Source organism: Mustela putorius, unplaced genomic scaffold (genome assembly GCF_011764305.1).
Source record: "Mustela putorius furo isolate JIRA1106 unplaced genomic scaffold, ASM1176430v1.1 tig00003834_pilon_pilon_pilon, whole genome shotgun sequence".
Taxonomy (NCBI): domain Eukaryota; kingdom Metazoa; phylum Chordata; class Mammalia; order Carnivora; family Mustelidae; genus Mustela; species Mustela putorius.
Window position 1 is genome coordinate 43,754,008 of NW_025421987.1, and position 23,078 is coordinate 43,777,085.

Here is a 23,078-nt window from a genome sequence, read left to right on the forward strand (position 1 = left end):
TATAGTGGTAGTCACACTGATCTACAAACATGACGAAGTTGCATGTAACTAAATGCATGCCCTGCACATAGCAAGTACATGTACAACTGTAGAAATATGAATAAGGTTAATGGACTGTATCCATGTCAATTGGTGATACTGTATAACAGTTTTGCAAGATGTTTGGAAATTTTCCATTTGGAAAAACTAGATGAAGAGTATATGGGAGTCTATTATTTCTTATAATGGAATATAAATATATACATGTTCTCAAAATAAAAAGTTAAAATTGGAGGCGCCTGGATGGCTCATGGGTTGGGGCCTCTGCCTTTGGCTCAGGTCATGATCCCAGCATCCTGACACAATTATTTCAGCCAAGTTGCAGATGGGATCATGACCTCACATGGGGCTGTCTGCTTGGCGGGGAGCCTGCTTCCCCTCCTTCTCTCTCTGCCTGCTTGTGATCTCTGTCTGTCAAATAAATAAATACAAATCTTAAAAAAAAAAAAAAAAGTTAAAACAGGACACCTGGATGGCTCAGTTGATGAGGGGTCTGACTTGATTTCAGCTCAGGTCATGATCTCAGGGTTGTGGAATTGAGCCCTGAGTGGGGATTCTCTCTCTCCCTCTCCTACCCCTACCCCTCCCACTTATGTGCGCACACACTCTCTCAAAAAAAAAAAAAAAAAAAAAAAAAAAAAAAAAAAAAAAAAAAAAAAAAAAAAAAAAAGAAAGAAAGAAAGAAAGAAAGAAAAGAAAAGTTAAAACAAAGGAATGATCCAGTATATACCAAGAGCTACAATCGTGATCATAACTTCCCCTGCCGGAACTTGGCAACTTCAGTTTAAAAGTCATCAGTCATTCACCTACTCAATACCTGTATTAGGCACTGTGCTAGGTAAGGGATTCAAAGTGGGAAAAAAGCAGTCATGGACCTGGTCTCATGAACTTCAGACACGGCAAGAGGAAAATCATTCAATGTGTGAAAGGGTCATTACAACTTCAGTCATACACATAAGAACTGGACTCAAATTTCTACTAAGAAGATAAAGTTATTTCCAGAGTACTATTTGCTCATTAAAATTATTATGTATACTATTTAACAGAATGGAAAACTCTTATAACATTAAAAAGAAGACAAAATATAAACTCATAAATTCATTAATATATGATAAGTAATGACAACTTGTTTTTATATGAATAAACTTTTATTGAATTTTAGATAATTAGAAAGAATAAAGAAATGCAAGATAAATGCTTTCTAAACAACATCTGATAGTATCTTTTCTGTCATGGTATTTTCACTCTTTATAAAAAGTATAGACATTCATTTATTTAAATTTTTACAAAGTCAAGAACAATCACATGGAAAAAATAAGTAATGCTAACATAAATTCAGCATTTCATCAATATCGAAATGGCTGCAATGGTTAGGTTCTGAGCTTAGCCCTCCCCGAACACAGTAAAAGCAGCAGCTGCTGGTTTCCACATATTCAAACGGTCTGAGAATCAGGAAGCCACTCCCTGTGACGACTATGCTTGCAGGAAAAGAGGGCAAAAGGCATGGTGCGAAGAGGGAGTGAGAGACAACATTGGGAAAAAAAAAAAATGATGCTCTTATCGAACCACGAGGTCGGCCTCATAAATAATTCAGAGAACGATTCTGGGGTGAAATCATTTCTGTGCTGCTTAAAGTGTGATTAAGGCGAGATAGTCCCCGATACAAGTATGCCCAGATCCACACAGCACGAGAGTGGGGAGTTTGTAAATTATCTGGTGAACTCCAAGGCCAGCCAAGCCAGGTAATTAATCACAGAAGGAGTCTCTTTACAGTGGTGTAAAATGCATTTGGGCAAAACTGCAACCCTGAGCTGTGACAAACATAGGGCAGACCCTCCCAGGAGCATACCTGAAGGCATCCCTTTTGTCTTATTCTTATCTGTTTTGCAAAACGAATTATTTTGGAAACAACAACAGAACTACTCCTGCCCTCCCTGTAAAAACCTACTAACCTGGACATGTCAAACAAAGAGGAAGTTATCTCTCTCAGTGCAAAAGGCATCAGGTGCTGCCCTCATTAAGGGTAACCTAGTGTGATAGGCAGGGAGCCCCGGCCAGCCCAGCCGTGCCTGGAGGCTGCCAGGAAGGCTCCAGTCCCTCACACCTGCCTTCCTGCTCCCCTTCGGCCCACACACCCCAGCTCTTTCTATCTGGGCACCGGCCTCCCACAGGGCTCCACAAACACAATCACTGAATGCGCTGTTAGTAACAGTCTTTTCTTTCCTAGCCCTATGCCACTCATGTATTTTTTAAAAAAACAAAAAACAAAAAACCCCACAAGAGTTTTCTTTTAAAAAAATATTTTTCCAGGAAGTAATGAACAGTAATTGTCACGGACCCAGAACAGACCCTAGAAAAAAGCAGACAGGCAAGAATCTGTCATATAGCAATATTCCAAATATGAAATTCATGGTTTAGGAAGACATAAATAAATAAATAGGAAGGGGCTTCTCAGAGAAGTTTCTTTTGTTTTCCCCCATTTCTTACCAAATTTTGTTTGCGTAAAAAAGTTTTGATTCTAGGATACAAGAGCCAGCCCTCTTGGGACCAATATGAACCATTCATACCACTAAGCCCTCTAGATACAGAGGGAACCGTGATGATCCCAGGGTTGCTCATTATTTTTTTGAAAGATACCTATATTTTTAAATAATTTCATTATTTAAGCTTCACCTGGCACTTGAGTCTCTTGAAAAATTATTAAGTTAGGCATGAATTAAAGAATAAGCCCATCTGGACTGAAGTTTGGGTTTTAAGTGCTAGTCTGCTCTTGTATCATTTTCCTTGGCTTGGCACATCTCTGAGAACCAGTTTTTTGAATAGAATGCTGGGACATCTGTGGTGGGGAAACAAGTCTTCAAGATGAAGAAATTCCAGTTCATTTCACAAATTTCACTGGCCACGTAACAGACAGCATTGCCTTTTCCTTTGTGCTTTTTTACTAGTATCCTTATAAGGAAAGCACTTCTTTCCCAGTACTTGCTCACCCCGCCCTCCCCCTGCATGGGGTACTCCACTGATTCTTTTCTGAACACTCTATCCACTCAGGTACTATACCAGGGAGCCGGCCCGACTCTGGGCTGGCACCATGACAGGGATAGCACCAATTCGCTCTAGTGTTGCTTGGCTGACAGTGTACGAGTGTGTGTGTTGAGGCCGAGGCTTCCTGCTGACTGAGCCATTGCTCCTGGGCATGACCTGCGGGGATGACCCTCTGTTGGCTGTCACTACCAGAGTCTTATGCGGAGCTGAGCCCAGGTGGGTCCCATTAGCGTAGATGGAAGGGATGTTGGCATTGCCTGAGTGGAGAGAGAAAGACTGGCGCAAGTCACTGAAGTGGTTGAATGACTCCGTGTTCCTGGGAACTTTTGGATTGTTGCTCCAGTATCGACTGTTGTACGTATTGGAAGAGGTCAATGTGTTGTTCTCTGAGGAGGATATCTCGGTGTGAAATGCTTTGGCAGAAGAAGAACATTTAGGTGGAAGATCATCCTCTCTGAAAAGGAATAGAAATAAAATTGTTGTCAGGATTAACTTGAATGTCACCCTACCCTCCAGCCCAGGAATCTTTCATCTTCTGCTAAGGCCATGTGTCTGTGAGATACAAATCCTCAGGACAGAACATACTATCAAAAAAGCAAACACGGGGCATCTGGGTGGCTCAGTGGGTTAAGCCTCTGCCTATGGCTCAGGTCATGATCCCGGGTTCCGGAATCGAGCCCTGCATCGGGCTCTCTGCTTGGTGGGGAGCCTGCTTCCTCCTCTCTCTCTGCCTGCCTCTCTGCCTGCTTGTGATCTCTGTCAGTCAAATAAATAAACAAAAATCTTAAAAAAAAAAAAAAAAAAAAAGCAAACGCATCAGCCCTTGTGTCCTGGTGTCCTCAGCTCTGGCACTCATTCTCATTGAGACAATGCTCAAGAAAAATGTTCCCTCAGCTTCTCAATAGCCAAGAATACAAAAAGTAATGTCAAATCTCTGACTATACTTTCCAATATACCTGAAAAAAAAAAAAGGTGTGTGAATATATATGTGTGGTATGTATATATGCACGTTTATAATTTTTTTTTGCTTTAAATAGGAAAGTAGACCTTGAAGAGAGCCACTGAGCTTGTTGTGTAAAGAATTACAAGAGGCTAAGATAAGTCACTAATTTAGCTTAAGATGTTAATTCATTCAACAGTTATTGAGTACCAGGCACTCTACTATACTAGATGTTTCATGTAAAAAAAAGACACAGTTCCTATAATCCAGAAGCCTATGGCCAAATGAGAGTGCCAATCAATGCAAGAACATTTCCAAGTCTGAAAGGCTGGACAGGGACTAGAGTCAACTTCTGTGAGGAGGTGACACCTGGACTGGTCTTGAATCAGATCAAGGAATTTATGAAAGAGATGGATAAAAAGGAAAGGAGTTTGGTGCCAGAAGAGGGTGGAGGCTTGAGCAAAGACCCTGAAGCACGAGAGGCTACAGAACAGAATGGAACACCAGTGACCATGGAAGTAGTGACAGAGGACTAGGGAAGCAGGAGAAGGTCAGTCCTGAAGGGCTGTGTGGATCACGCTAACTAGACTAGATTCATTAAAGCATTTTCAACAAGGATACTATGTGGTACAATGTGATAGGGATAGAGAGGGAGCATGAACTCCCCTATCCTTATAACATGCCAAGAGTCACTTTTCTTTAAAGATGATTTTCATGCTGTGATAAGCACTGGGTGTTAAAGGTATAACTAATTAGAAATTGAACACGTCATCAAAAACTAACGATGTACTATACAGTAGCTAACTGAACATAATGAAAAAATAAAAAAAAATAAAATAAAGATGATTTTCACATTGTTGTCTGAAGATGTTCATATCCTTGACTGAACTGTCTCTCACACCAAGCCATATGGCTTTGGCCTGTGTGCACAGGAACTGGTATGCTCTTGGGGTGTTTCTTCTAGCTTCTGGTATAAATGCCAATGTCAAACACATTTCTTAAACTAACTTTTCTTCTGTGGCAACCATCTTAACTCCACCTACCTTGGAAGTATGGAAGGTGAAGGAATTCTTCACATGTGTCCTCCTAGTTGGGCACATATGGGACCCTCTTCCTCTTTCATGATCCAGTAAATGAGTAAAAGTGATATAAAATACAAGAAAATATGACTTGGCACTTTAACTGTCTAGGCCATCACAGCCATTGGATTAGCAAAGAAGTCTTAGCTGCCAAAATTAATAGAAATACAGACACTGGCCATATAGGATGAATTTTCTGACACACAAACCTTATTTCATTAGGAATTTCTTCTTCCTCCTCCTCTTTATTTTTGCTTCTCCAGTAAAAGAATGCCCCTAAAATTAGTGCAATGCAAAAAATGATAATAACTGCACCAGTGCCAATGGCTCCAGCTATTAGTCCAATGCTCCTGGGCTGGGCTGCAAAATATATTTAAGGTAGATTTAAAGAACAAAAAGAGAGAGAGAGAGAGAGAGAGAGAAATAGCATACACTCATGCAACTTCATAAATATGTAAGTTTACCACAGAATCTTCTTAAAATGCACAGAATTGCCCAAAGTGTTGCATCCTTATAAAATTAAACCACGGTTAGTTTCTGTGTCCTCAGTGGCTGGGACTCACACACAGGAGGCTCACAGGCACTCGCTGAATGAATGAACATTACAGGACTCACCATGTCAGTAGAACAACACTTAGAGCAGAACAGGCCAAAGATGCTTACCTGCCTGATCAGCCCAGAGGAACCCTGGCGATCAGTGCGATAACAACCACCTCAACCCAAAAGGGTCACTACTTTTTGTAAGCGGAATTCAAATAACCCAGAACTCTCAAATAAAGGGAAAATTTCTGCACTGCTTATTTATGACCTGGCCACCTAGCAATTAAGCAGATATAAATGGATTAGGAGAAAATAATAGAAGGTCTTGCCGTGGCCATAAGATCATCACAAGTTTTTGTAATGTCAATAGGATTAGGCAAGCACTTGAAGACAAGCGACTGACTTGATTCTATTAATCCTGAGGAGAAAGACATTCTGTCATAAAAAACATGTCGTATTGCTGAGGCTGAAAAATATACTAAGACATTTATAAACATTTCAATAACTAATAAACCGAAGAAAATGTTATACTTAATCTTCAAACAACCTAAAAAAAATTAAGAGAAACTCTTCATTCCCTGGTTTAACAAAGATTTTGGTGTTCCAGACTCAGAGTCAATGTCAGAATTTTATATACTTACGTGAAATAACCTGGAGATCTAACAGACAGGTGCTGGTTCCGATGGCATTTGAAGCCACGCACTGGTACAGGCCTGAAGACAGGGCACTGATGTTCCGAATGGTGACTGTCCCCTGGACCTGGTCTGTCACAAAAATCATAATCAAGTAAGGAGTTAAGGGAAAAAAAAAAAAAAAAAGAAAAAAGAAAAAAGAAGAAATCAGTAGGAAGCTACAAAAATAAACACTGAAGAGCCCTCCATAGCCTTTGCCAAAGAGATTTTCTTGGTTCATGAAAACACTAAAATCACATCACATTAAAGATCCAGAGACATGGAGGGAGGGCTGTCCTACATGCAATCTTACAACCTAATCTGCCGTTAGTCTGAAGTCCTATATGTGAGTAGCCCTCCCCTGAGGAAGCAGTGGCTAAGGCCTGTGCTAGAGAAGTTATGATCAGTAACATCACACTTCAGTTCTGAGGAAATGCGATGCCATCAAGATGAAACTAAACTCATTAATGTTCACTTTATACTTGATGGAGAAAACGTCCACGCTGTGCTCAAGGTTGTTGGTTGTTACTTCCAACAACTATTGTAACTGTAAGTCCAGATGCTCCATGAGGCTGACACCAAGATAAGCCAAAAGTTCAGTGGAAGAGCTACCAGGTCAGGAAATGGAGAGGAAGGTGGCGAGGGTGGGAGAGCCTCCAAGGGCAGTGCAGGTCTGGACCCTGTATAGGGGAGAGACAAGGAAAGAGGGCCAGGCAGGGGGCATCTCTGATTGAGGCCTCAGGTTAGGGAAGTCTCCATCAGGCTGCAGGGAAGGCCCTGCGCTAAAGTCACCTGTTAAAGGAGTCCCACCCCCTGGAAGACTGCATTCGCAGGCCCACTGTGCCCATTCCCTGGTTGAGGGCAGCCTCAGAGAAACCTGGTCTGGGTGCAAAGCAGTTGGCAGAGTCTAGAGGGAGCAGTTGGGGCTGGCTGTCGACGGTACTCCCCACAGCAGGAGATGAGCAGTGCCATGTTCAAGTCCCCCACATTGACATTATCCAGAAATGTTTCAGTTGTTCAGATTTTATTAATTCATCAACATTAGCATAGATTATGTATTCCTTGTAAATAAAATGCAGATTACAGTAATAATAAAAAAAACTAAGATTAGTAGTTGCTATTACTATGTGCCAAGCATTGGTTAAGCTTTTATAGTATTATCTTAATCTTTCGATGACACTATGAGGTATTATTACTCATCTCACTGAACAGGTAAGGAGACTGCGGCTCTGAGTAATATGGTTATACAACTAGACACACAAAATTGAAATTAGATGGGGGGATGTCTTACATCTAAGCTCTAGGCTTCCCTGCCTCCCTTAGGCAGAATTTAACACATCCAATCATTTCAACCACTCAGAATAGCTGCAAATTTAGAAGTAGAAAACGTCCTGATGGCACATTTCTGGCACCAAGTCCATGTGTTCCTAGGGCAACACCTGGAGCTCCCCCTACCCTGGGCTATTTTTACATGAAACTAACATTATCTTGTTTCTGCTGGCAATCTTCATTTCTATCTAGAGCAAAGGCAGAAGCAGAGAACACGGGTCAGCAAAAGCAAACCTAACCACAGCACTGCATGCATTTATTGGTTAAGTCATTTAAGAAATAAACACAGGGTGCCTGTGTGGCTCAGTGGGTTAAGCCGCTGCCTTCGGCTTGGGTCATGATCTCGGGGTCCTGGGATCAGGTCCCGCATCGGGCTCTCTGCTCTGCAGGGAGCCTGCTTCCCTCTCTCTCTGCCTGCCTTTCTGTCTACTTGTGATCTCTGTCAAATAAACAAATAAAATCTTTAAAAAAAAAAAAGAAAGAAAGAAAGAAAGAAATACAGAGTGAGCACCTTTTGGAAATAGCTTCAATAAACAAGCTAAAGAAAGGACATTTTTTTTCCTTGCTTTTGTTTTTTTAATCTGAACATTTTTTTTCTTTTTAAAGATTTTACTGATTTATTCATGAGAGACAGAGAAAGGAAGAGAGGCAGAGAAAGAAGGAGAAGCAGGCTTCCCATGGAGCAGGGAGCCCAACGTGGGTCTCAATCCCAGGACCCCGGGATCATGACCTGAGCCTAAGGCAGGGGCTTAACAGGCTGAGTCACCCAGGTGCCCACAGTGGGAACATTTAAAGGGTCAAATCCATATTAGAAGGGTAGCTTACTTATTCAGAACATGATGCTCAAAGAATTTAGACATTTGAATTGTACTGGACAAAGTCAATATATTTGGTAGTTACTTTGTTTGCACTTTTATATTATTTCCTTTTCCTTGACAAACAACTCCGAGGGCTACTAATGTGTGCGAGCCTTTCAGTGAATGCACTCAGGAGCCGGGCCAGTCTGGGAGGAAACCACTTTCTCCTGTGTTTGCATCTTGCTCTCCCGGGCCTTCATGAAGTGCCCCTCCTGTGTGCTCTTCAGCACCATGTGTTCTCTTGTGCAGGCACTTAACCCCATTTGATGTCATTTCCTGCCTACTTGTCTCACTAAAAGAAGTGGGGGTGGGGGTGGTGTGCCTAGGTGGCTCAGTCAGTTGAGCCTTCAACTCTTGATTTTGGCTCAGGGTGGGATCAAGCCCCACGTTAGGCTCTGTGCTCAGCAAGGAGTCTGCTTGAGATTCTTTCCCTCTGCCTTTCCCCTGCTTGCTCTCTCTAACAAAGGGCGGAGGGTGGCTGGGTTTGTCTTGTTCATCACTGCATCATCATCCTCGGAAACTCTTCAGTGTCTGCTGTGTAGCATATGTGCTGTACTAAGAGTTTTACATCTGTATCATCTAATCGTCAAAATCCTAGGTTTTATACGGAGAACAAACAGAGGGTCACCAGACAGGAAGTGGGTGGGGGATGGGTGAAACAGGTGAAGGGAATTAAAGAGCACACTTAACATGGTGAGCACTGGGTAATGCATGGAATTGTGGAATCACTGTCTTGTACACCTGAAATGAATATAACACTGGATGTTAACTATACTGGAATTCAAATAAAAAAAAAAATCCTAGGTTTTATATTCCTTACTTTTCAAAGATGAAAAAGTTCAGAGAAGCTACACAATTTGTTCAGGATCACACAAGTACAGAGGCAGTAACAATCTGTAAAATCAGGTCTCTCCATATCCAAAGCTTATAGGCACCATACATATGCTTGGTTTTTTAAACCACAATATTCTATAGGGTGCATCTGCAGGGTATTTCCTCACCATGCAATGTTACACTGCTGCTGTTAAACTAAGCCATCTGTCCTACTCCGTCTTTGATACATTACCAGATGTCACCAGGCAAGAAAACCATAATCTCTGGGCAACTAGCTCTGCAATTCCAAACACTGTGCTGCCGTTTTCCTAAGCCCTGAAGTTCTAGGAATTTGATCAGCTCATACCAAACCAGTAATGTTGTGGACATTTTCATAGAGATCTTCGGGGAGACTTTTAACAGCTGAATGAAGCAGCATTACGGCATGTAGAAAGAGGTAAAATAAAGACTCTTGCTTTAAAAGGTTATTTTTAGAAGGTGAAGTCACTGTTCTTCCTCTTATCTCCATCAACAGGGATAGAGCATGCAGACTGATAGAACCAGTGCTTCCTAACGGAGGCTGACAGGCTGACAGGGCATGCTAGAGCTAACTCAGAATGTAAGCGGGGAAGGAGGCACATTGATAAGAGGATTAGCCAGAAGCAGAACTGTGCTGTTTGTGTAGACATAGCAAAAAGCAGACAGGAGCCCCTCAGCAAGTAGGGGGCTGCTTCCAGCCATAAGCACAGGGCTCTTTCTCAAGTAAAAAGGACTAATTCTTCAACTCAGTCTGTCACTTCACTTGGCCTGCTCTTGTACAGAAGTAGTTTGTTGAACTGAAGTTAGAAAACAAATGTTCTTATGGTCCTCTTTCTTTTAAGAATATGTGAAGTTCAACTGTGTGGAACCACAGTTTGGAAAACACAGGGATCTTCCCTACCACCGACCAGCTGGTTTCCTCCGTGTGACACAGAGCTACCAACCTAACCTCCATATTGCAGGTTGCTGTGAGGATGAAATGAGGTAATGCATGCAACAGGCACAGTATAGTGCCTGGTAAAGCTTCCCTGTAGGAATTCCATCCCAGCATCACTTGGGAAACTTCCATAATTTTCTGACTCATAGGAAAAATCAGTCAAGAAATTCGGAAAATGTTGGAAGTCTCCAAATCCCCAACAGATATTAATACTTAGTATCTGAGGTTGAAAGACAGGAATTCCTCAGTCATTAATTATTCTATACTTTCATATGATTTATGTACTTCAGAATAATTAGTGGCCATAATAATAAACAGTCAGTCATTTCTCAAATAAAAGTTCCAGAAGTATCCTGTAAGAAAAAAATAATAATGCAAACATGGTTTATTTTTATTTGAACCAATTATTATTACAAAACTATATATTTCAATTCTGCATAAAAAATGATCTTAACCCGATACATTTGATAATTAGTCAAAAGGAGAGCAATATCACAAAATACATGTCAAATTAAAATCTATTTAAAAATTCAAAGATAACATCACAAATACTTAATATTTAAATAGTCGTTCTAAAAGAAAATTTTAAAACACTATGTAGCAAAGTATACTATCCAATAATCTTGATCTTTTTCATGCCAAATTTTCTAGACACTGAAAATTTTATTTCATTTTTGTGTTGATATTTGTTGAATTAAGATATAGATGAAGAACGCACAGGGAAAGAATCTGTTCCCATTAAGAAACTATCTAAAGTATCTTTGAGACACATATTAAGATACACACTGATTCCTATTAGCTTTTTGTTTTTTAATTTCATGATGAAAATATTTTGTCTGTTTGCTCAGCTTCGGCTTCACCATTGAAACAGATATTCCTATTGCCAATTCAGATTTTAAATTCATTTCTGATTTCATGTCAAGTGTATTTCCAAACCAACATTCCCATCTCCTTCTCTTTGCATTTCTCCTATTTGAGTATTTACAAAGCATTGGAATCCACAACAAGTATTCAAACACTGGAAAAAAATGATGAACATTACTGGGCAGTATTTGAATAACGAAAAATTTGGAACCCCAGTACTAACAACATTACATAGAATCACACATCAAAATTACCAAGCTAAGGACTCTTGCTTTTAAAACTTGTTATTTCCCAGAATACCACTCACACAGCATGTGTATGAAATATATTAGGTATATAAACTTATTAATATTTATTTGCAAGAGTGACTCACCATTAGCAACAGACTGGGGCACAACTACACACTCACAACATGGCAACAGCTACAAGCAAGACTGATTAGCTCGTGACTGCTTCTCTCCTACTCACTTCTGTCCAGGTTCCCAGAAATGTTGACTCTGAGTGTTCTTGCTCTGAATTTGTCATCAGTGGATTCTTTTGACTCAGTCTGTCTCTGTGTGGACTGTTAAGCTTTAATTCTCAAAGAAGAATAGTACTTAATGCTCAAGAAATGTTACCTGTTAACATTACTCTGGCCCTCAGAGGACCACTCACTCACTCGCTACCTTCCTTAAGCAAATCTCTAAGCATTCCTTCTCTGAGCTAATACAGCTGGTATTCCTTCAATGGGCCTAACTAAGACAGAAATCTGAGTTAATTCTGACTCTTTTCTGAGTCAGAATTTTTGACTGATTTTTTGGTTGATTTTTGTCTTCCGTCTCTCCTGAATCCCACCTCCCACCACTCCCCACCCCTTCTCCATCCCCATCACAAGGGTCTTGGTTCCAGCCCTCTTCCTTTCATGATGGAGCTATTATCCAAGTCTCACATCTACGACCAGGCTATCAATCTTACACCCTGACTGCTTCAGCTGTTTCTAAAATGCAGATCTGGATATCTTTTCTTGCTTTATAAATAGCCTGGGAACACCCACAGTCTCAAAGACAACGTCCAAACTCCCTGAAGGCTATACAATGCCTTTCACAATCTGGACCTGAACCTTCCAAATTCCTCCCTCACCAAACCCTCATGAATCTTTTTGTCAGCTTCATAGATTTTCTCACTTATTTAAAGCATCAAACTTTTACATTTGCAAGATTTTGCACGCATGACTCCCTCTACTAATAATAGCCCCCTTTACCTGGTAAAACTTCTACTCATCCTTTAAGATCCTTTTCTGTTCAGGAAACTCTTTCCCTATAATGTTCTTCCTAGACTCTTTGGGGGAAAATAAAGGTTAATAGTAAACATGTTTATAGCATTCAATATTCAGTAGTACTAAAATTATCTATCTCTGTTTCCCCCATTAGACTGTGAGCTCTAGAATAAAGAAACATCTCTATGTTTCTATTTCTCTACTCTCTCAAACACCCTACCCTGAAGTAGTTACAAATAAGGGTTGTGTCTGTGTGTGTACCTATGTATACACAGGCACACATATATTCAAAGAATGGACAACAAATCTATATAGTTTGACAATTGCTGGTATTTAATTTTTAAAGAGGGAGGACTGAACATTGCATGGGACCTGCTTCTTTATGTCAGAATGTGGCAAAAGAACGGGAGTGCTTTCTATGTAGACCCTGGACAAACCTGGTATCCTCTCTGGGCCTCAGGCTTCACCCTGGTAACGTGACAGAGTCGGACTACAGTAATGTTTGAGACACTCTCCTGCTCCATCCTAGTTTCCATACTAAGTTCTGCAGAGTTCTCAAGCAAGCAGCAAGCAAAAGAGTTAATCTCCGCTCTTTATTATATTAAATTATGAAAGGATAAGGACAACAGAGGATTTGTTAGGAACAATGAGGGAAAAATGCATGATTTTTTAAAACCACACTGAAATAATCAGTAGACAGTATGGAGAATGGGTAAAAGAAAAAGCCTGGTAGATGAAAAACATAAAATACTAGAAATGAATCAAACTAATCGCTTCTCAACCTTTTGGCTAAGATCAAGTGTAGGAATTATTCGAGCTATATCTAGTATCACAATTAATGTAAATGGAGCCAATCAAAGAACAAGGCTCTCAGACTGTAGACTGAAATCCAAATTAAGTCCAAACACATGCTGCTTATAAGCAAAACAAAACTAAAACTTAAGACATGGAAACCTGAAAGTAAATGAACCATAAAATAGAAACATACCAGCAAGAACTAACCAAAGAAACCTGCTGAAGAATTTTAATAATTAAAATAAGGCAAAAATGCATATTAAGCATAGAAAATCATATAACACTTTATAAGCAGATAATGACACATACTGAGAGTACATAAAAAAAAAAATTGGCATAACTGCAGGGACAAAGTGACAAATCCACAATCCTACTGTGTGACTTTAAAACACATCTCTCTCATAAAATAATAACTGAAACATAAAATATTGGTAAGGATAAAGAATATTTAAACAATACAATTAACAATTTTCTCATCATCTATATAGCCATACCTTGTTTTATTGTACCTCACAGATAACTGCACTTTTTACAAATTAATATTTTGTGGCAACCTTGAACAAGTCTATTGGCACCATTCTCCAAGAGCATCTGCTCACTTTGTATCTCTGTGTCACCTTGTGGTAATTCTCACGGTATTTCAAACTTTTCCATTATTGTTATATAGGTTATGGTGATCTTTGATGTTATTATTGTAATTGTTTGGGAGTGCCACAAAATGTACTCCTGTAAGACAGCAAACTTAATGGACAAAAGTTTTGCGTGTGCTGACTGCGCCAGTGACTGGCCATTCTCCCATCTCTCTCCCTCACCCCAGGTCTCCCTCTTCTCTGAGACAGGCTAATTAATAACCCTACAATGACTTCTAAGTGTTCAAGTAAAAGCAAGAGTCATACATCTCTACTTTAAATCAAAATCTAGAAATGATTGAACTTAGCAAAAAAGGCATGTTGAAAGCTGAGATTGGTTAAAAGTTAGGCCTCTTGCACCAAATAGTTGGCCAAGTTGTTAATACAAAGGGAAAACTCTTGGGGGAAATTATAAATGCTACTCCAGCAAACACAGGAGTGACAAGAAAGTGAAACAGCTTTATTGCTGATACTGAGAAAGTTTCAGTGTTCTGGAGAGAAGATTAAACAAGCAACAACAACCCCTTAAGCCAAAGCCTAATCCAAAGCATAGCCCTAACTCTTCATTTCTAGGAAGGCTGAGAGAGGTGAGGAAGCTGCAGAAGAAAATTTGGAAGCCAGCAGAGATGGGTTCATGAGGGTTAAGGAAAGAAGCCGTCTCCATAAAGTGAAAGTGGAAGAGGAAACAGCAGGTCCCCATGGAGAAGCTTCAGAGGTTCTGCAGAAGACCCAGCTCAGATAACCCATGTGACCACACGAAACAACAGATTTTCAATGTAACCGAAATAGTCTTCTCCTGGAAGCAGATGCCCATCTAGGACTTTCATAATGAGAGAGAAGTTAATGCCTAGCTTCAAAGCTTCAAAGGACAAGCTGACTCTTTCATTAGGGGCTAGGGCAGCTGATGACTTTAAGTTGAAACCAAAACTCATTTACCATTCTGAAAACCTTAGGACCTTTAGGAATTATGCTCATTCTACCATGCCTGTGCCCTATAAAGGGAAGAAGAAAGCCTGGATGATAGTATGTCTGTTTACAACATGGTTTACTGAGTCTTTTAAGCTCACTGTTGGGACCTACTGCTCAGAATAAAGGACGATTTCTTTCAAAATATCACTGCTCAGTGACAATGTATCTGGTCATCCAAGAGCTCTGAAGGAGATGATCAACATGGTTAATGTTTCTGTGCCTGCTAATACAACATCTATCCTGCCTCCCATGGATTAAGGAGCAATTTTGATGTTCAAGTCTTACTATTTAAGAAACACATTTCCTAAGGCTACCATTGCCATAGGTAGTGATTCCTCTGATGGACCTGAGTCTGGAAAGGGCTTACCATTCTAGATGCCACTAAAAACATTCATGATTCATAGGAAGAAGTCAAATAGCTTAAGAGGAGTTTAGAAGAAGTTGGGTCCAACCCTCAAGGACGACCTTGAGGGGTTCAAGACCTCAGTGGAGGAAGTAAGTGCAGATGTGGTAGAAACAGTAAGAGAACTAGAATTAGAAATGGAGCCTGTAGAGGTGACTGAATTGGGGCAATCTCATGATAGAATGCTTAAAGGATGAGCAGCTGCTTCCTATGGATCAGCAAAGAAAATGATTTCTTGAGATAGAATCTACTCCTGGTGAAGATGCTGTGAAGACTGTTGAAAAAATGACAAAGGATTCAGAATATGACATAAACTTACATGATAAAACAGTGGCAGGGTTTGAGAGGACTGATTCCAATTTTGAAGGAAGTTCTACTGTGGGAAAATCCTATCAAAAAGCACCCCATGTTACAGAGACATTCATGAAAGGAAGAGTCAATCAATGTGGCTAAGTTCATTGCTGTCTTATTGTGAGTAATGGCCAGTCACACTAACCTGCAACCACCATTGAGAGAGAGCCAGGACCTTCCACAAGGCAAAATGACTGTAACTCATGGAAAGCGCAGATGATGGTTGGTATGTTTTAGAAATAAAGTACTTTGAAATTAAGGTAAATACACTGTTTTTTCAGACATGATGCTATTGCACCCTTGACAGACTACTGTCTAGTGCAAACATAACTTTTACAGGCACTGGGAAACCAGAGAATTCACTTGACTTGCTTTACTGTGATATTTGCTTCATTATGGTGGTCTGCACCTACACCCACAGAATCCGTCAGGTGCCCGTATCTCCACCCGAGCACCTGTAACTGGACATCTGATTCCAGGATTCAATTCCTGATTCAATATTCTGATTCCAGAATTCAATTCCTTTAGTCAAGATGCCACAAGTTTTTTTTTTATATTTTATTTTTATTTTTTATTTTTTTTTAAGATTTTATTTATTTATTTGACAGAGAGAAATCACAAGTACACTGAGAGGCAGGCAGAGAGAGAGAGAGAGAAGGAAGCAGGCTCCCTGCTGAGCAGAGAGCCTGATGTGGGACTCGATCCCAGGACCCTGAGATCATGACCTGAGCCGAAGGCAGCGGCTTAACCCACTGAGCCACCCAGGCGCCCCAGATGCCACAAGTTTTAAAATAAAAGTTAAGACACTAAGACCAAGGCAAAGGATTTGTCTATTTTGTTGAAATTCATTAAACTGGAAATTCATTCAACTAGAGGTTTTACTTACAGACTCATTTAAATGTAGGTCCACCCAATAATTTCTTCTTCTCCCCTTTCCCCAATTAACATTCAACACTTAAAGCTGCTTAAAGCTTGCCATCAGCATTATTCCGGGAGGCTCGTCAGGGTTAAAACGGTTTGTTTTTGACAGCTTTTTAAAGACCAGTTTTAGGTAGTTCTTACTTTCCCTTTCTCTCCTCTGCCTCGCTTGCTCCACTCCAAACACACTGGCCTCTTTGCTGTTCGTCCCAAACACCAGGCACATTCCGGCCTCAGGGCCTTCAGATGGCTGTTCCTTCTGCCTGGTATACTCTCCAGCTCCCATATTCACAAAGTTCATTTGTTCAACATGCTTACATCATTTTCAGAGGATCATCCTCTTGGTGAGATTCACCCTAAGCACTTTATTCAACACTGCAGCAACTCATGCCCCAACAGTTCCATTTTATCTTCCTCCATATTTTTCCCCACAGAAGGTATCACATGGTAGCAAACTGCAATCTACTGATTTGTTATATTCAATCTTCACCCACTAGAAAGTAAGTTCTATCAAGGAAAGAAGCATTTCTGTTCTGTTCTCCACCGTATCTCCAGTAGCTAGAATAGTGTCTGGAACCCAGTAGGTGCCTAACATATATTTGTTGAATGAATAAAAGAAAAACAGAGTTCACATCAGTATACAAAAGGATAAAATCAAAAGCTTGAATTAACAAGATTGATCCAAAAAATAAAGATGAAAAAGCATAAACAAAATTAATAACGAAAAAGGAAATATAATAGAGTTTTAAAATGTGCAAGAAAATAATACGAAGGATAATAAAAAACATAAGTATTAAGTGCTTATTCATGTCAGATGCTGTTCTAAAAGTTTTACAAGTGTTTTCATTTAATCTTTATTCCACACCTGTGAGGCAATTACTGTTATTGTGTCCATTTTACATGTAAGAAAACTAAGGTACAAAGTCATATAACCAGTCACTCCTGGAGCCAGGATTCCAAATCATGTCCTCTGACTCCAGAACCTGCACTCTTAAATACATTCTCCTGACTTCATAGAATATATGAACAACTTGATGCTATTATGAAAAAAAAAGATGTTTTCTATAAAAATAGAGAAGAGGGATGCCTGGGTGGCTCAGGTGGTTAAACATCTGTGTTCAGCTCGGGTCATGATCTCAGGGTCCTGGGATTGAGCCCCAGATAGTGTTCCCTGCTCAGTGTAGGCTTCGTTTCTCCCTTTCCCTCTGCCCAGCACCACCCTGACCCCAGTCTTGCATGCACCCCTTTTTTCTCTCTCAAATAAATAAATAAAATCTTAATTTAAAAAAGAAAGAAAAATAGAGAAGATACAGAAAATCTAAGTAAACTTATATCACTAGAAAAATAGTCAGGAGTCAAAAATCTACCAACAAGGTAGCAAGGTAAAGCTTTTATAGGCAAATTTACAAAATCATCAAATAATCTCCATCTTATTCATACTATTTCAGAGTATAGAAAAAGAAGGACAAGTACCTAACTCATTTTATAATACCCTTATGTATTCTGATACTAAAACTGAATGAGGGCAATGGAAAACAGAAAAAAAAAATCACAGACTATTCTCACTTAAGATCACAAATGTAAAAATTCTATTAAAATGTTAGCATACCGAATGGGACAGTTTATTAAAAAGTAATCACGATCATATAGACTTTATTCCAGAAATGCATGGATATTTGACATTAGAAAATATATTAATGTCATTCACTCATTAGCATTTTGGGCCAGATAATTCTTTTTTATCTTTTTAAAAATTTTATTTATTTGAGAGAAAGAGAATGAGTTGGGGGGGGGGGAAGCAGAGAGAGGGATAAGCAGACTCTGTGCTGAGTGCTCAGCCTGAAATAGGATTCAATCTCACAACCCATGAGATCATGACCTGAGCTGAAATCAAGAGTTGGATCTCAACTAACTGAGTCACTCAGGTGCCCCACAGGCCATATAATTCTTTATTGTGGGGGTATCCCGAGCCCCTACCCACTAGCTACTGGTAGCACCCTCTTATGTCAGCTGTGATAATAAAAAATGTCTCCAAATATTGCCAAATGAAATTGTCCCAGTTGAGAACCACTGAAGCAGGGACTGGTGAACTGTGACACAGGTCCAGACACTTAAAGAAATCTGGGCCAGTTGTGCAGACCTTAGAAGCACCGGCCAAACGGTACTTCATATTTCCTAAGAATGAAGACATTCTTTATATATCACACTACAAGTTCCAAAGTGAAGGAATTGAATGTCAATACAATACTACTATCCATTCTACAGTTTATACTCAGATTCCAACAACTGTACAGTAATGTCCTTTATGGCTCTTTCTTCCCCTATCTAGTTTCTAATCCAGAATTCTGCATTCTATTTTCTTAACCCCTGAGTCTCTCTAAATCTGGAATAGTTTTGCCTTCATCTCTGTTTGATGTTTCTTCATCACCGGATACAGATTTTGTGTTTGCAACAAGAATACCACAGAAATCATGTTGTGTCCTCCTCAAAGCATACATAAAAAAGTTCTCAGTTTGTAACAGTATTGGTAATGTTCACTTTGATCACTCAGTTACATGGTATCACGCAGGTCTCTCCACTATAAAGTTATCTTTAAAATTAATAAAAAATACGTAGAGGCACACTTCAGTACTATGTAAATATTTTGTTCCTCATCAAACTTTTGCCCACTATTTTGACATCAACGGTAATTTTCAAACTCTACTATTCCTTCTGCAGTGGGGAAGGAACATTCTACTCTGAGAAAATGCTTTTCCTTCTCTCCCATTTATTTATGCATATTAGCAAGGATTGGGGGATTTTTATTTTATTCAACAGATTATGTATTGATTTTAATTTTCAAACTGTCCCAGATTTGTCCAGAAGGAGCTCCTTCATGCTAGACCCTACACACAAGGACAATTCTAATCCCCTAAATATTATGTCCCTGTCACTAATCTGACTTCTAGAGTGCCCTTCCCTGGTGTCAAAATATTTTTTTCTCAGAGAATACATCTTGAATTTAAATTAAACAACATTGGGGCGCCTGGGTGGCTCGGTGGGTTAAAGCCACTGCTTTAGGCTCAGGCCATGATCCCAGGGTCCTGGGATGGAGTCCCACATCGGGCTCTCTGCTCTGCGGGGAGCCTGCTTCCTCCTCTCTCTTTGCCTGCCTCTCTGCCTACTTGTGATGTCTGTCAAATAAATAAATAAAATCTTTAAGAATAAATAAATTAATTAAACAACTGCAAACATATTAGTGAAGTGCTTTTAAAATCTACGTTATTTTGGGATTATAAACTATTTTGAGATCTATTTTACTATTATCAGTACCAAGAGATAAATTTAAATAAAAAATCTGATTCACTTAATGTGCATTATTATGATAAATGAAGTTATTCGAAGTAATTCTGATAATTGAATTACAAAAGCCAACATTTTCTTCTTTAGCATTCAAGCTCACTTTCATAACTAAAGTACTAAAAAATATTTAAGTTGCTAAGAAGATACCTAAAAACTTGACTGACACATATATTCAGAGACAAAGAGGTATGATAGGCTCCTTCTACACTGTATTTCTCAACTTACATACAAACCACCACTTTCAAGCATTCATTTGCAATTCCAAACTCAGCCCAATATTTCACAGAAATGTTTTTAATATAAATCATAGAATCTTAGTGCCGATACAAAGAACCTTGGAAATGATTATCTAATCCCTTTATTAAAAAAAGGCAACAGAGGCCCAGAGAGGTGAACGGTCACTGAAATAGATACTGGAAAAATTTGGAATTTAAATATGTTTTTCAGGATTTCAACACAAGAGCTAGATTAAACATGCCACTTACATGTAAATAGTGAGATTAACAAGTTAGTTCACAAAAAAAATCTATTTACCCCACAGCGCAGCTGAAACATTTAGCAATTTAGCAATCCATGGGGAACAATGGTACTGCAGTAATCATTATCAGAGTAAGCCAGAAGTTATTATCCCCCATCACTGAGAAGTTTTTTTTTAAAAAATAATTAATTTAGGGCTGAGTAAATTAAAAAATGATGGAAAGGCCCATTAATATTTCTGATATTCTTGTAGAAAACTTACAGGCTCTTACAGAGCTGATGGCCCTGGTTCTTTCACATGCTACCTTTACCATATGACTTAGGACTTTGTGTTTTGATGACAGCCATAGACTATCTATACAATTCAAAGCTTCTCAGGCATAATTCAGTTTGTTTGGGGCCCCTTCACTAACTGTCAACTCTTTAACTTAGGATGTGTATACTGCCCTGAGAACACTACAAGAAACATACCCCGTATCACAAGGCCACCAAATTTTATTTTCTTGAAATAGAAGATTTTGTATATAATTCTATAATTTTCCCCTCGTTCTATTTGATCAGCTTTCCTCAAATCTTCTAGAGTGTTTCCTTTATTATCCAATTAAATCACTGGATTTACATGTAGGAAATAATCGATAACACTCATGTCTCCTCCATCTTTACCTGTTTGGTGTGATCAACTCCTGGTTCTCCCATGATCTGAGGCTTTTTCCTGTTCTCTTTCCCATCTTCTTCCTCTAATTAGACTTGAGGCTGAAAACAGGATGATTGACCCCCTCATGATCATGCTGATGCTTCTCACACTAAAACAGGCAACTGTGCCTCAAGGAGGAAGTGGCTTCTCAGTTATCAACTTCAAGGGGTATCTTATAGTTAACAATATAAAGAAGCTACCATTTAGCCATTTTAAGTCTTCACTGTAATAGAATGGAATTTCCATGTATAGTTACCACTAGATGAGATATATAAAGGCAGCACACAAGAAAGAAAATGTTTTATTCTCTTTAAAGTTGGAAACGCAAAATGATTCAGGTAGTTTTTTCAGCAGACAGTGTGTTATTTTTCAAAATCTATTAAAGTTAATTACTTCATGAGTCTTAGAATTTGAATTTTGCGTGGTAACTGATTAAATGGGTAAAGCAACACTGTACATACCCTGAGTGGCGGTTGGAGGTAGTTTGAGGGTATTGTCTAACTTCTCCCAAAGGTAAGTTGGCCGAGGGATGCCTTCCTCTGAGCTACAGAGCAGGATGACATCGCTGCCGATATCCTGGGATCCTTGGATTTGGCAGTGTGGGGCAGAAGGGGGAACTACAATAGGAAGAATAAGGAATAAAGTATGCATTTACTGTAAGCCGACTGATGATATAGGAGACATCAACATTCAGTGCACTGGAACCCCAGATGGCAATGTTTGTAGGACACACATCAGAAGACTATCTTGTGAGTGAAGCCTGTGGTTAGTCCTAGGTACTATTTAGGGGCTTGGGTACAGGTGCAGGGCCCACAGCTTCAGCTGGCAGGGGGCGAGCGTGTACAAGAGGCTTCACACCTTCATTATATTTCCAAGGAATCTGATGGTCTTGGTTTCACTCTCCTTCCTCTAAAGAAGAATGTTGAAGGTCCTTGGTGCCCACAGACTGCCTTTAGAGATGTGAGTGAGAGCACCCATGCCAGCAGCAGCGTGATTCCCAGTAGCTCAAGGCTGGAAACAGCCCAAGTGTCCATGGATGGATGAATGGATAAACAAAACGTGGTACATACCTACTACGAAATATTATTCAGCTCTGAATAGGAAGGGAATTCTGACACATGCTACGGTCATGGATGAACCTGGAGAATATTGCGCTAAGTGAAATAAGGCAGTCATAAAAAGAAAATGATTCTACTTCTACGAGGCACTTAGAGTAGTCAAATCCATAGAAACAGAAAATAGAAAAACGGTTACCCACAGCTGGTAGGAGAATGAAACATTGTTTAATGAGTGCAGAGTTTTAGTTTTGCAAGATGCAAAGAGTGCTCAGATGGGCCTCCCCACTACATGAACACAAAACACCACAGAACTATAGACTTGAAAACTGGCCAAGATGGCAAATTTCACGGTATGTGTCTTTTACCACAATCAAAAAATATTTTTAATTACTGCAAGAAGCCACTTTTAGAAAAGATATTTCAAGAAAGAGCAACCACTGGCCCTGGCAACTACTCTCCGCACAGGGCTCTTTGTTAATTTACTAACAAAAACCAGACAGGCCTAAATTCTCCTTTATGCAGTGGAAGTTAGAGGAAAGTTCAAGTATGTCTACTACTTGGTGGTAACGCAGTGGACATTTTAAGGCAGATAAGGACACGAAGGACACAAAATAAAAAATTACCCAAAAAGAGCACTAAAGGAAAAAATGTGGTGCTTTGCAGTAAGAATGCAAACAAATAAAAATATACACTAAGCCAATGGCCTGGAGTCTCATACTGGGGTACCTAGGAATTAAAGTTGAAATCCAAGTGATGATGTACTTAAAATGCTAATGACTATTCAATAAATTGTGTTCAACCTTTTAAAAAATGAATGTAAGAATACATAAAAGATAAGTGCAGTAGACAGAGGAACCAGGAAAGACAGCGGGTGTGGGAGAGAGAACAAGAGGGTGTAAGGTAGGAAAAGTAAACAATCTCAGAGAATCCTAGCTGCTGTGATGTGGTAAACCAATGTCCTCCATTACTACCTTTGACGTTGCCACCGTGTGACTATAAAGGAAACCCAAAACAATTCTCTGGAGGTAGCATTAACT

At 39.5% G+C, this 23,078-nt stretch overlaps 1 protein-coding gene and 1 pseudogene across 3 annotated transcripts in view; one reads left to right on the forward strand and one right to left on the reverse strand.

Annotated features, from left to right (window-relative positions):
• Window positions 1-1,168: 1,168 nt before the first annotated feature.
• Window positions 1,169-23,078, reverse strand: part of IGSF11 (immunoglobulin superfamily member 11) — a 133,860-nt gene continuing 111,950 nt past the window's right edge. The window contains exons 4-7 of one of the 3 annotated variants that reach the window (XM_045088411.1): window positions 21,445-21,600; window positions 6,282-6,404; window positions 5,310-5,376; window positions 1,169-3,535 (exon numbers count right to left, since the gene is read on the reverse strand). In XM_045088411.1, coding sequence (XP_044944346.1) covers window positions 3,091-3,535; window positions 5,310-5,376; window positions 6,282-6,404; window positions 21,445-21,600 — 791 coding nt within the window. In that variant the 3' untranslated portion in view covers window positions 1,169-3,090. Of the gene's footprint in view, window positions 3,536-5,309; window positions 5,461-6,281; window positions 6,405-21,444; window positions 21,601-23,078 lie in introns of all 3 variants that reach the window. The other 2 variants (XM_004761390.3, XM_045088412.1) reach the window with 2 other exon arrangements.
• LOC123394531 lies at window positions 14,059-15,680 on the forward strand (annotated as a pseudogene).